A 14,469-nucleotide genomic window follows, 5' to 3' on the forward strand; every position below is an offset into this window, starting at 1 on the left:
GAGCATGTGAAGAACAGAGTCAGAACTCCTGCGAGGATCCTGCTTCCCATTCAATGGATACAGACAATTCATAAGCAATGCAGTTTCATTTATCCTGAATCCTGACCACAATAAAGTTGGGACATGAACTCCAATCAATAAAACAATAGACCAGATGTTTAACTTGTGATAACTCATGCCTAAAAACTTTCCCTGACAATGTTTAAAAGTTATTTCAAATGTAGATATTTCCAAATGGACTTGTCTGAAGCCAGCTTGGTGTCAGTCTGTTATTAATGACGTCCTTGAAGGAGCCAGTGAAGCTCCGGACACCTGCAGCTCTCACTGCGGGGAACAGACGGACAAGAGAAGGTCAGAGCCGACAAGCTGTAAACATCTCGAGGTCCGCGGCGTTTCACAGGCCACCAGGGTACATTAAAAACCACAAACTCTCAAAGTCAAAGAGGTGGTGGACGGTTAATGGGGATTTATGTGTCCTCTCGTGACAGCGGGTCCATTTCTGCGTTTGTTTCCCGGCATCAGATTTTCCCTGGCAGTGAGCTGTTGAACCGATACTGAGCGATGTCCTTCCAGTCCTATCCTCCTGTCACCACTTAAAACAAAACTTTATGATATCTAGGAAACCCAAACACTGAAATATGATCTCCTCAGTAGCACCAAAAACTGAAAGCGTTACCATGAAACAGAAAGAAATGAAAGTAAAGGAAACGAGCAACCCGAGCTTCATGACACAAATCACACGTATACTCGAACAACTCCTGAAAAAAAAGGAATATTTTATTGAATAATTCATTGCATCCTTTACTTTATGGCTCAAGAAAGTCAAAAGAAAGCTATGATCAAATACGAAACTACCTCCACTCCTCAAGAGCGGCAATTACTGCACAGAAATACAGAAACTGTTCAACGTTTGAATGTATAAAACTGAGTGTAGATCGAGGTTTGGATCCAGAGTCTGATGTGAAAGCAATAAGTTAAACACACAACAAGCTCAGGTAAAAACCATCCACACGTTTAAAGAGTCGTCTCTTTAGGACAGGACAACGTAACAGACGTGCGTCTCTGTCGGTGAAGAGACCAGAGGCGGCGGCGACATCATCGGCGCCACTTGCTGCAGCAGCTAACGGTCTGTGGGGTCGGAGGAGGATCTAGAGGGGTCTACTTCTTGGGGTCCTCACAGAGGGTACATCCAGGCTTCAGGTCGGCCTGCCGCTCCATCTGAATGGTCACGGAGTGGAAGTTGTAGGAAGAGAAACACGCCTGCGTCATTTCCCTGAGGACGGTCTGAGCGTCCACGGACTCATCTGGGGAGGCGAAGGGAAGAAACAGTTTGAAGACCGACTCTTCACGTTCCACACCGCTTCAAACACGGCTGCGTGCGAACGCTTCACAGAGATAAGATGGTATCTTCGACCAAATATCTTCGTGTGGCCACAATAAAAAAAAAAAAGCTCTGGGTTTACTGTGTGAAGGGACTTGACTGTTTTTTGCCACGTATGCGCCCTTTCTTCTACTCGTGTCTCTCTGCACCCGTGGCATGAAAACCACAGTCAACCATCGACACGCGTCAGCACCATGAACAGGAAGCGTCTGCGTCTCATCCGCTCTGCTCACACACTCCTCAGCCGGTATAACGTGAGCGTGGCGGATGATTTTTACGTGATATTATTTTGGCTGCATATGAAAAAAAAAATGTTTCCCCTCCAACCAGCCGATGTGTCTTCACCTGATCATTAAGCTGAATTTGAGAGTGTGACAGCTCAGCGGAAGTGTCACAAAAACAAGTGTGTACACCAGCAATACATGATTAATACATCAATTGAGACATAAAATTTTTAGTAATTAATACATTAATCCACTACTGTTTATTCCACTCTCGCTTTTGGTAGAAACATGTATTAATAGTATTTAAAGAACACATGTTAGCAGAAATGACAGTTCAGTCTGAGCTTCCAGCAGTAACACGGCCGAGCAGCTGAGTCGTCTGTATATAACGGTTCAATCCCCTGTAAAATGCTTTATCCGTCTTTAATAATCCAGTGACATCAGTCAGTTTGGTAGCTGTGCTTTCATGGACAACATCCGCCTCTGCCTGCACGGCACTGTGGGAGCTCCAACAGCTCCGTCAGGCTCCCGAAGCCTCCATGCAAGACGAAACGCCACCACAGCTCCTTCACATGCGCTGAGATACAGCTGTTCAGCGGCAGCCCGATGAACACCTTCATTCACTTACATCAGGTATATTATAGAAAATGTCATTCCAAGTATGACCAGAGTGCTGTTTATGGCTACATACTGATACCGTTCCTGTACATATGGGGCTAATGTGAAGGCAGTGTGGCCGTCTCATCATGACGTTCCCATCATAATCCATCTCATTTAATTACATCTCATCCTTTATATTTCATCGTATTTTCTGTTATTCAAAACGGATCTCATGATATTAGAAATTATCATACTGTAAATTACTATAAATGCATTTATTCGTTTGCTGGGGACAATCGATGTGTTTTATTTTGTTGCCGTGTTTGCAGTCAGCTGGGGTCAACTTCTGATTTGGGCGTTTGGTACTTTTATTTTGAAGACACTGCTTCCCGTTTTCAACACAGCTTGACAAAGGTTAAGGAACAGCAGGGAGGTTGAATAGAGTAGAGAAACTTTGTTTGGTATTTTGTGTTTAGCAGTCCCCTGATAGCAGCACAAGCTCTGATGGTGAAGATGAAGGTTTACTGCAGTTTAATCTGACGTTTCATCAGCTGAAGTGTCGTCATCATTCATTCATTCTCACATAACACCATATCATAACTCATTACATTGACGATGGAAGAAGGGGGGAGGAGACTAAGTGCAAATTCATCGATGCATACTGAAATGAGCCCCCCTACATTCATAGAAACCCTGGACATGTCTGAAGTGAGCATCGAGTGGGTTTCATCTCATCGTTGAAGCAAGTTTACCAATTAAAGTTGACAAAAAGCTCAATCGAGTGTCGGGAAAACGTTGCAGTGACCAATCAGACTGCAGACCTGTGTAATTTTGTCCTGAGGGGATGAAGTCCCGCTCCAGTACAGGCTCCAGCTGATCAGAGGAAGTGTTTCATTCTCACCTATGGCCACATGAGCCGACAGAACGGCCTGGTTCACGGTCAGGGCCCAGATGTGCAGGTTGTGCACCGCCGTGACCCCCTTCACCTCCAGCAAGCCGTCTCGCACCTCGGCGTACTTCACTCCCGATGGAGTTCCTGATGGAGGAGAGAGCCCGATAATACGAGCAACACGTGACGCTCGTCTCCCCTGGAGAGGAAAGAGCTTTGGTGCGTTGGCTGAGTGGTGACATCTCACCTTCCATCAGGACGACCAGGATGTCTCTCATGATGGTGAAGGTGGTGCATAAGACCAGGACGGAGAAGAGGAAGGTGCAGATGGGGTCGGCGATCTTATACTCAGGCTGAAAGGAAAGGGTTCAAACTTTAAATCTTCATGCCAACATTCGTCAGAATGAAGAGTTTTTCCCAATCAAAATGTTTTCACGCCTTATTTCTACACCTCGTCTCTGCGCATGGGGTTTTTGACTCTCAGACGTTCGGTTCAAACGGAGAGAAACTTTTCACCTTGAAGAAGATAATGATGGCGCTGACGAGCACGCTGACGCTCTGCAGCAGATCTCCCACCACGTGCACGAAAGCCGCTCGCACGCTCGCGTTGGCCTGCTGTTTCCTCCGAGCTGACGATAAAAAACAAAAAACACCACGATGAATCAAAGAATAAAAGCACGATCATTGTCTAATACATTTTAAAGTTCACTGCAAAGGATGATAAAATCACTGATATTCAAATTCCCTTCATTTTCCTCATCACTTAATCATATCTTCTCTCCAGAGCAATCATTCTTCCTCCATACACGAGCAAATCGTCTCAACCTCATTTCTATGTCAGCTCGTCCTTCCCGTTCACTCGTTTTAAGTGATCACCGACACCTGGTGCAAACCTCCACTTATCCAAGTTCCCCTCAACTTGCTCCTTACTTCACTCTAGATCACTGTATCATCTGCAAACGTCTTGACCCAGACACTCCTGTATCACTCATTCAAACTGCTCCCTCACACGGCGGACGGCTCTCGAGGGTTGGAACATACCGTGGTCGTTGTCGTTTCGCTCCACGTCCACACATTCCTCACTGTCCGACTGGACGCCTGCCGACATCTGAATCTTTTCCTTTCCGCTGTCGTGACTGTGTCCGTGGCCGTGAGAACTCAACCCGCCGTGACTGTGGCCGTGACCCGACTGGTGGAGAGTGACCGCCATGCTGGGCAGAGAAGAAACACCTTTAATGGATATGGGTAACAAAACAAAATATTTCCAGTAAATAAGCGGTGGGTTTGAATAAGCTCGTCTTCTGCCCACTCCATTTCGAGCTGGAGCTGATTAATTCATCGTTTTTTCTTTTCTTTCTTTGTTGCTGTTTTTTAGTTTCCTCGAAGTTGAAGTTTGTTTTTTTTCTTTTGTTCTTTTTCTTTTTTTTTTTGTCTGGCTCGAAATAAAGACATTCATTCATTCTTCATTTTTTTTTTTATCAAAGTTTACTTATAAAACGCTTTCAAAGTGCTTTAGAAGTTAAAAACAAACCCTTCCACCCAGCTAATCTCCCATACCCCACAGAAATCCATTTTCCCTCACTCACATGCACACACACTCAAAATAATGAACAATAAACCAAACAGCAAATGATAAATAATAAACATGAACATGAGGTTGAGTAAAGGTGAACCTGTTGAGAAAAAGCATCAGCGTCTCCGTGGTGGCTGGAGAGAATGGAGCAGACTCCCACTATATTCTTCAATTCATAAAAACTTATTTTTGTGACATTCTTAATATGTAGTCAAGCCAGAGTCAAAGATAAGGCCCAGGTTTTTTTACATGAGGTAAAGGATTTAGGGACCGTTCCTGTAGTTTGGGTGAAATCTTCTCTCTCTGGGCCCAATTACCGATGACTACAACATCTGTTAAGTCCAGGTTGAGCTGGAGAAAGTTTTTTGCCACCCATGATTTGGTGTCTAAAATACAGTTAATACAGAGAGATTAAAAAGCACTGGGCCCAAGATCGAACCCTGAGGAACACCGCGGAGGGTGTATAGACCCTGGAGGAGCAAGTATCCAGATTTACCATCTACGTCTTAGTCTGTGAAAAAGAACATAAACCATTTGTGATCTGCACCAGAGAGGTTAAAGTGTTTAAAAAAAAAAAAAGAAAAAAAAAAAGGGTGTAGCCTAAAATGATTAAAACCATTAAAAGCTAAATTGCTCTTCTTCAGCTCCACTGCCCCTCTACAGGCAACAGGAAAGACCCGTCTGAAGAAGGCTGTTCGTGATGTTTGAAAGTTAATTTCCTGAAGATTTACAGAGTAGGTTAAAAAAATGAGGTTGGGATCAGATCGAAACGACGTGTGGTGAGCCTCACCGAGGAGAACACTTTATTACTAACCAGGGCAAAACTGTCTGTTGTTCCATCAGGTAAAAAGATGCATTTAAAATACATTATTTTGAGAGGAATAAAATATTGGATCCTGCATGGAATCCTTCCTGTGAAGAGGTCTGCAAACGCCTCGCACTGAGGTCTGTGGGATTAAAACTGGACTTATTAAAATCAGGGTTTAGTTGATGTTCTATTGTTGAGAAGACTTTGCAGTTATTTTTGTGATCCATGATTAATTAGCAAAATTGTCATTTCTTGTATTTCTTACTGCATTACTGTAAATTGTTTGATGTTCACGGTATATTTGATGATTTATAGTGATTTTGTTTTCTCTGCCAGCCTCCAGTTTCTTTTGATTTGCCTCAGTTCTACATTCCTCCATGAGGAAAAAGGTTTTTTTACAGTTCATTTTTGTTTTGAGAGGGGAGATCTCATCCAGAGCTGACTGCAGCTCTCTGTTAAAAGTTTCAGTGATAAAATCAGAATCAGGTTTATTGCCAAATGTAGTCGTCCATACAAGGAATTTGTTTCGGCGGTGGTGCAGAGATAGAAAAAGAAAAACAGACTTAAAAGGCACAAGTATAAAATATAAATAGAGGGAAGTAAGAAAGAAAGAAATAACACACAGGGGGCTGGTAAAACAATAGGACTGTGTTTGTCTAATATGTATATAAAATTTGCAGCCACCTCAGGGATTACATTACTCTTCCGTATCGAATTCGTGGAGTAAAAGGTGAGTACATTCCCCAAACCTACAGAGCAATTCAAACCCCTGAGAATCCATGAAACTGGTCCAATTCAGACGAAAAACCACTTTAATGTGTTTAAAAAAAAAATAGAACTGTTATAAATACTCAGAAGCTATTTTCATAGAAGCTGCATAACTGAGGAATGAGTGTGTCTTTAGCTCACATGATGTTGGCCACCACTGCACAGCCGGAGGTAATGAGCATGATATCGCCCTCGATGGTGTAGTCGCCGCTGACGAGGCGCTCCACGGCCAGATACACCAGCACGCCGGTTACCAGCCAGATGGTGAAGACTGACAGCAGCGCGCCGAGGATCTCTGCACGCACCGAGGCGCGGGGGGACGAGGAGACGGGTAAATCACCGGGAAATACAGCAACGGAAACTCGGCAGAGTTCAGCCTTCAGCATGCAGGTGAAACTGGAGAAGCTGCTGGTGTGAAGAATCCCAGCTCAAACAAAGACTTTCAATGAGAAGTTAATAATAATTACTGTAGATATGTGTATTATGCCGAGAAGACCCATTTTTATACATGGAGACTATGTATCTGTGTAATTACTAACGACCTACCTCATTTCTAACCTACTAACATACCTGACTGCTAACCCACCCAACTATCTCAATAATAAATCACAACCAAAACAATCTACCTAATTATTAGTTATATACTTATCTAATTACTTACATAATGTCTTCCCTACAATCACACCTTAATACTGACCTACCAACCAACCAAATTTATTACTAAATACACAATTACCTAACTGCCTAACTTCCTAAATATTCAATTACTACCCAACTACCTAGTATAGACCCTATAATGACCCACTGGTCTGCATAAGTACTTCAGTTTTTACTTACTGACATACCTGACTACTAACCAACCAAACTCAGCACCAATTTAGATGATAACTGCCTACCTCCCTACCAACCTACCCAGCTACTTACCTTTTAATATACCTGAAGAAAGACGCTAAACTACCAACAACATACCTACCTTGGTAACACTAACTACCCACCTACGTAGCTGCCTCCAGACCTAAAGCTCCCGGGGCTGCTGGGAGTTTATTTTCAGGTCTTTGCTCTTCACATTCTGCCATGTCTTGAAGGTCGTGGTCATTTTCTCTTTATTATAATAATGGAAAAGTTCAAAGTTCCCTTTTTCACTCAGTATTTCTATTCTACATTATCAGAGCAAAGTTTAAACGATCAACGACGTTGACGTCTATCTGCCCTGTTTGCTGAGATATCTAGGTTTTTTATCACCTGTTTTTCTGCTCCTCTTGTTATTGAACTGTTTTGAACATTTATTCTTTACATTTGCTGCTTTTATCTGCTCTGCATGTGATTCAACATGTGAATTTTGAATGTTTTACAGTTTAACACCAACTGAAGTTTAAAACAAGCATACAAGCCCAGACGAAGCTGCGAGTGTGCGAGTGTGTGTGTGTGTGTGTGTGTGTGTGTGTGTGTGTGTGTGTGTGTGTGTGTGTGTGTGTGCACGCACGTTACCTGCCCGGTGCCAGCCGTAGCTGAGCATGTGTGTTGCCGGTCTGGAGGAGAGCCAGAGAGACAGCAGGCTGATGATGAAGCTGGTCAGGTCCACCAGCAGGTGAGCAGCATCTGTCATCACCGCCAGGCTGCCTGCAAAATACCCACCTGCGCACACACACACACACGCACACACAGACACGCACGCACACACAAATTCACTGAGCACACAGGAAGCTTCAGCTCTGTGTAAAAACGGCAGATATTAGAAGACAGAAGATAATAGCTGCACAACAAAACAAAGGATTAAACTCAGAAAATAAAGGTCTGAGGTAATAAAGTTCTCAACCTGTGGTCCAGGACCCCACTGGGAGGGCACCAGAGACCTTTGGGGGGGGCTCAGGGCTTTGCCTGCTTTGCGATTTTAAAGATAAAGCAGGAAAATGTTCAGTTCTGTACTGAAACCTGAAACACACCTGGAAAACTCCCCGATGCGTCTGTTTGGAACGTTCCTGTTTCCAAGACCCTGTTTACTGGAGGGTTCAAGTGAGTTCTTGCGTTTTACTTTAAAGGTGCCGTAGGCAGGATTCGGCATCTCCGCCGGCGATTTGACCCATCTAAGATGGCGATTTGAAACCCAGCACAGCCAATCCTGTCCTGTTTTCTCTGACATTACGCCCTTACGCAAGTTAAGCCCCTCCCACAAGAACATGCGACGAACGCCCCTCGACCAATCATGGTTAGAGCCTCAGGGGCTCTTCTGATTGGTCAAAGATACCGGGAGCGGTCAAGATTCCTTTTCAGCTCAGAACAGAGACAGATGGAAACGCTGTGCCCTCGCGGTAGTGCAATTATGCTACACTCCTAAAGGATTATCAATGGATACTCTGACATTTAATCCAAAGAAAACACAGAAAAATTAGCATTGACTAGCAAAATCCTGCCTACAGCAGCTTTAAAAAACTCTTTGAAAACAGTGTCTGTTCACTAGAAGTTGCAGAAATGTCAAAAAATGATGTAGTTAGCCTGCTGGGCCACGAGTGGGCGCTGTTGGTTGCTGCAGGAAGTGGAGCTGCAGGCCTGAGACTGGCTGGCTTCAACTTCCACTCTCCAATTTGCAGGTGATTAAAACATCTTTTGTTTTTCTATCTATTCCAGTTCTAACTGAGTTTTGTTTTCCACTACTTTTTACTTTTACGCAACATACGAGAACACAAATGAACATTTATATAAAGTATTTCATTTTTGATTCAAAGCGACAGGAGTTGATTCATGATCTGCTTCAGTGTTGACAATTGAGCTGCTGCATCCACACTGATAAACACTACATTAATGACCATAATGTGTTTGACAATAATGACAAAGGTTTTCTCTCCTGCTGAACTGGAGTACTGCTCAGAACCTTCTATGTTTATATAAGTGAAGAAGTATTTGCATGTCTGTGCTTTTTATTTGTAGCCTGTTTTGTATTTAGTATTTATGTTTTAATAATTTTCTAATGGTCTTTACCTTCCACTGTGATTGTCTTTGTTCTTCGTTTAGTTTAAACTTGAGGAAGAAACTTGAGCAAGAGGAAGTGAGAGGAGACGAGGACATAAAAAAGTGATGGGAAAGGGTTCTGAAGTGAGAAAAACAGATGTGAGACTCACCTAGGGTCTCTCCAATCATGAAAACCAGGCAGATGGCAGAAACCACGTACAGCCTCTTCCTGGCCACCTTCTTCTCCCGCTCCCGGTCCTCCTGCGCCCGGCTGTTGTCATGGCAGTGCTTCACACTGGCGCCGCCATCTTTAGGTACACTGGACCCCAAAAAAAAAAAAGAATCATCTGGACTCATAGTGCTAAAATGACCTTTAAATTTAAACGTCAACATTGTTCTCAGTTGTGGCACAAGAGTATAAGTGATACAAATATCTACAATTTTTATAAAATCAAACAATTACATCTGAAAATCACTACAATCGCAACAATTTAAATTAAACGTGGTGAAAAACACAGTGAAATATCCAAAAAGCTGCTCCTCTAGATGCTGCATTCTGCACTGAAAGCAACCAGCTTTCATAACATCATCACTGATATCTCAGCTTGGGCTCAGGGGTGCGTTGGTTACTCGAATAAACTTGTTCAACAATAATTAAAAAAAAGAATAAAAAAATACCATTTGCTTGAAGGTCTGTTGGGCCGGATTGGAGCATCTTGCAGGCCAGTTTTGGCCCATGAGCCTTATGTTTGACACCCAACAGCTAAACTGTGTTTATTGGTGAAAGCGAACATCTCACTCAGAATTACTTTAACTTTATCATCTTTTAGTGAGGTTTATTTTAATGTTTTCATTTGTTTTCTTGTTGTTTCTAATTGTATGCCTTTATCTAATAGTTCATCAGTTTCTTGTGAAGCACTTTTAACAGAGATTGTTCTAAATGCAGCTTGACTGATTAACAAGAAACTGTATGTTGAATTTAAATGTAAGTAAACTTGTCATTTAGGGTCTGGTAGTCGTGACTATTTTGAGATAAAGTGTAGTTTTTAATTAAATTAGAAAGAAGTGTATGCACACCTCCCTAAATGCGATTGTGGATGACCTTGTGACCTTAAACTGGCCAAGAGACCCGAATAAAAGCAAGGCACGTTTGCACACATCTAATCCTGCGCAGCACAGCAGAGTCCCGTGTGGAAAACCTGGAGGCTTGGCTGCAAAAGTAACGTGAGCACCAACAGTACTGATGAAAACAGTTACTTTTTCACAATATAAACTGTATTTAAAGCTTTAGTTTAAAAAAAACCCAAAACTTTACGCCTATTTTTAATGATAAAAAAAATGTCGATTTTTTTTTCACTGAGAAAATTACATGCTCTTCTTTTTAAAATCAGATTTTTCAGTATTTCGTTGAAATATTTACCTTCCGGGCGTGGAGTAAACTCTCCTCTCCTCTGTCAGCAGGTGAACTTTCTCTGGATCTTTGTTTCTGAGCATAACTGATCACTCCAAAAAAAACACCAAACAAACAAAAAGTACCAAAAAAAAATAACAAAATTAGACGCACTCTAAAGTTTCAAAAAGTCTAAAAATTAACTCAGCTCAAACCAACAAACATGCTAAAAACGTGTTCGTTCTGTTAAAAAGTGTCGCCGGCCCAGCATGAAGGCTGTCTGTCCAGAGAGGGAGTCTCCTGAGGGGGAACCGGGTCCGGGGAGCCGCTGATCATCTTCTGAGGAGGAGACCGGCTGAGGGCAGCCTCATATCCGCTGCCGCTGCCGCTGAGCACCGTGTGCAAACCGGCAAACCCGGGGCGCAGCGCGTGGAGCCATCCATCCCACGGCGCGAGAGGAGAGGGCGTGCACGGGTGGAAAACACACACACACACACACACAGTCAGAGGTCATCAGGAGTGTGTCTGCAAAAGAAAAGTAGATCAAACTGAGTTTGAGGGGGTGAAGATGTTGCGCGCACCACGTGTGTTCAGACGGCTCCCTGCGCCCCCTGCCCTCCTCCTCTTCCTCCTCCTCCTCCTCCTCCTCTTCCTCTCAGCAGCCGGCACTTTGATTACACAATCAAAGCAGGAGGGCCGTGCGCCCTCCACTCACTAATCACCATCACATGATTATTTATCCACAATCACATAAACCGGCACTGATCTTCTTCACCATTCAGGATTTTCCCCCTGATAAATCGCACATTTATAGAGCAGAATTCCCTTAGTAACGATTTCTGTCACTTTAATCAGAAAAAAAACTTGGCTTCTTAAGACGGCATTTTCATTTATATCCTTAAAAAAGTGCAAAAAAGAAAAAAGTAGACAAATAATTCAAAACAATAAACTGGAAAAGGAAATGCTTCTGTGAAAACATATAGTTTTCCTATAGCTACACAATGTTATATATGTAAAAGTATTTTATATTGGGCTTATATATCTTAATTACAGATATAAGTTAATCTTTTTTCTGTGTTCTTTTATTTTTCTTTAAATTGTTTTCTAGAGTTTAGTCCTGATTAGACTGGCAGACAAACATAAACAGACAGATCAGCAGAGACCCCTCAGATCATATAACCAGCAGGTTTGAATCCACTGATTCTAAGTTTGCGTAATTAACTTAAAGTATGAATTCAAAGTTTTTTTTCTTTTGTTCCTTAATTTTCATAAATTATTCATAAAGAACTTCAGTGGTCTTGCCTCTATTTTCTCTTTCATACAAACTGTTGCTTCTAGCAGAAAACAATTTTTTACGTGTTGTTCCTGAACGCACCACAAGATAGCGCCAAAAACCACGTGTTTCAGTGTTTGTATTCTTCCATGTGAGGTTTCCTGTGTAACAGCTGATGTATATCTGAAAAGTACTGGTTTAGCATTCTTCCTCTGCTAATTTTGAATCTTATAACGAAGATGAGAATAAAAACTTGAACAATGTCTAAAATTACGTGTTAAACACTTTAAAACTGCTCAGCTTCTTCATGTTCATGTTACATTTCATGTATCTTCTGCTGCTTACTCATCAAAATAGCATCAAAAGATATATTTCTTTATATTTGGACATTTTTCTAAAGATGTTCATTCGGTTTTATTTAAGTTTGAACAAAGCAGAAAATAAGCTATTGAAACACTAAAGGACTCATCATCTGCAGACATGAACAGAAATCCCATGTCAGTGTTGTGAAGGACAATAAATTGAACTTTTTCCCCTAAAAGAAAATTCTTACAAGAAAGAGTATATTGAATCATGAGCATCTTCAAATTATTTAAATCAGGGGTGTCAAACATAAGGCTCATGGGCCAAAACTGGCCTGCTGGAGGCTCCTTCCAGTCACCAAGGAAATGGAAAATGGACACAATTGCAAAGAAACCATCAAGTTTTTAGCAGTTTTCTTAAGAGTAGTGGACAAAAGTACAATTATAAATGTTATTATTGCACTATTTTACAAGTCTGACCCACTGAAGATGAAAATTGTTCTGCATGTGACCCCTGAACTAAAATGAAGTCTGATTTGGAGAATCGGGTGAACTGAATGGATTTTTTAGATACTGTACTCCCTTTATTGTTAGGAAGATGTAGCTTCTCTTGTAGAAATGGACGAGGAAACCTCTTTCAAAAGAAGATAAAGCCGCTTCTGAAGTTTTGCTCCAGCCTGTTTGTTGTGATCCTGAGAATCATGAAGTCTTTTCTGCTGTTTCATAATCTTTCATTGAGCAAACCGGCTTTCTCAAGAGGACAATGATCTCCCGATCGTCACTCGCCAATTTTCTGGCCTGCAGCTAAAGATTCCTACTCTCTGCTCAATGTGACGTTGCAGCTCACACCAAATCCATCAGCAGTCTCCCGTCCTTTTAGGAAGCAGCTTCACGAACCCGACAGAACCACTGTGACTTCCACAAAGCTTCTTTTTGTTCCTTTTCAGAAACGGTGACGTCTGTTTTTCAGGACGAACTCTACAATCGGAGTCGGTTTGACTCTAAAAATAGTGTGTTTGAGGCTATTTTGGTCTGGCGACGCGGGAGAGCGGCGTGTTCCCGGGCCGGGCCAGAGTCTGGGTGAATGGAGGATCCGCGGGTTGCCAGGGGATGCGGCGAGAGCGGACGGTGGCACGAGGAGGGTTAGTTACACATGGCTGTTCACACTGTTCTCCAGATCCATGATCCTGAATCGGGGCCACTCCAGCGGGTCCATGAGAGCGCCACTTACACCGCGCAGTGTGCGTGTAAGTGTGTACACACGCACGCACAAAGCTCCGCCCCCTCCCCTCTGCATCAAACGCACAAAACAACACTGGAGCCCCAGTGTTTCCAAAGATACACAACCGGCGTCGCCATGGCAACCGCCGGCCTTTCTCCTTCTTCTGGTCCTCTCAGTCGTGTGTGTGCTTGAGTGTTTGTGTGTTTGTGTGTGTGATCAACAACTCCAGACGTCACCCTGCAGTCCAGTGAGTTTAGGTCATTTGGCCGAAGAGTTGGAAGAGCTGGAGGAGGAGGAGGAGGAGGAGGAGGAGGGTGTTTGAGAAAGAGACAACAAGAAAAAGAGTGAGGACACAGCAGGGGGGGCATGAAAGAAGAGAAAGAGAGAGTGAGTTCCTCATAAGTCCCCAGAACTGCCAGAGATCAGACGAGGCTGTGCAGCAGCAGCAGCAGCAGCAGCCGAGCCGAAGACACAGCGGAAAGTGAAGAAGACGCCACGTCGACCATGATGGAGGTGGTCCTCACCAGACTGCGGGACTTCTCCTGCAAGAGCTCCACCTTCGACGACGGCAAAGCGGCCGAGCAGAGCGCGTGCAGGGACCCCCGCAGCAGGAGCGCACACCTGAGGGACGGCCGGCCGGCTGCAGGAGAGGCCCGGAAGCTGGACATCGAGGGCGCTCTGGCCTGGCTGCGCAGGGAGCTGGTAAGACTAACGGACGGCACAACACCACACAGCATCTGTCTCAGCGTGTGATGATGTGGGGAGGGGGTAGTTAAAGTCAGTTCAAGCATTAAGTTTACTTGTGCATCAATTTGTAACCAAAGAAGTTTCACTGAGTCAAAGTGAATAATGTTGAATGAAGCTTTATATTTCCATCCTCCTCCTGCTGCTGACTGGGATTCACAGGACCGATTTCTCAAAAGAACATTAGAAAACAAGCAGAAAGCACACAAATACAGCAGCTCCCAACCATCCAATCACAGAAAAAAACTCCCCAACAAGTCACAGAACCTTCTCAGAAATGCACAGTGACGCAAAAGAAAACTGAAACATGAAGCAATCTGAGAAAAGATCCCATTCTCCACACACCTAA

The 14,469-nt window shown here is 43.2% G+C and overlaps 1 protein-coding gene across 1 annotated transcript; it reads right to left on the reverse strand.

Moving 5' to 3' along the window:
- Positions 1 to 1,158: 1,158 nt before the first annotated feature.
- On the reverse strand, positions 1,159 to 9,504 carry slc30a8 (solute carrier family 30 member 8). Its single transcript, XM_030120752.1, has 8 exons — positions 9,360 to 9,504; positions 7,732 to 7,878; positions 6,385 to 6,538; positions 4,136 to 4,305; positions 3,611 to 3,723; positions 3,342 to 3,447; positions 3,107 to 3,241; positions 1,159 to 1,304 (listed from the first exon to the last, which is right to left on the reverse strand). Exons 1-8 carry the CDS (start codon positions 9,376 to 9,378, stop codon positions 1,159 to 1,161), a joined length of 990 nt encoding a protein of 329 aa, XP_029976612.1. The 5' UTR covers positions 9,379 to 9,504.
- Positions 9,505 to 14,469: the final 4,965 nt, after the last annotated feature.

Source organism: Salarias fasciatus, chromosome 22, assembly GCF_902148845.1.
Source record: "Salarias fasciatus chromosome 22, fSalaFa1.1, whole genome shotgun sequence".
In the NCBI taxonomy this organism is placed as follows: domain Eukaryota; kingdom Metazoa; phylum Chordata; class Actinopteri; order Blenniiformes; family Blenniidae; genus Salarias; species Salarias fasciatus.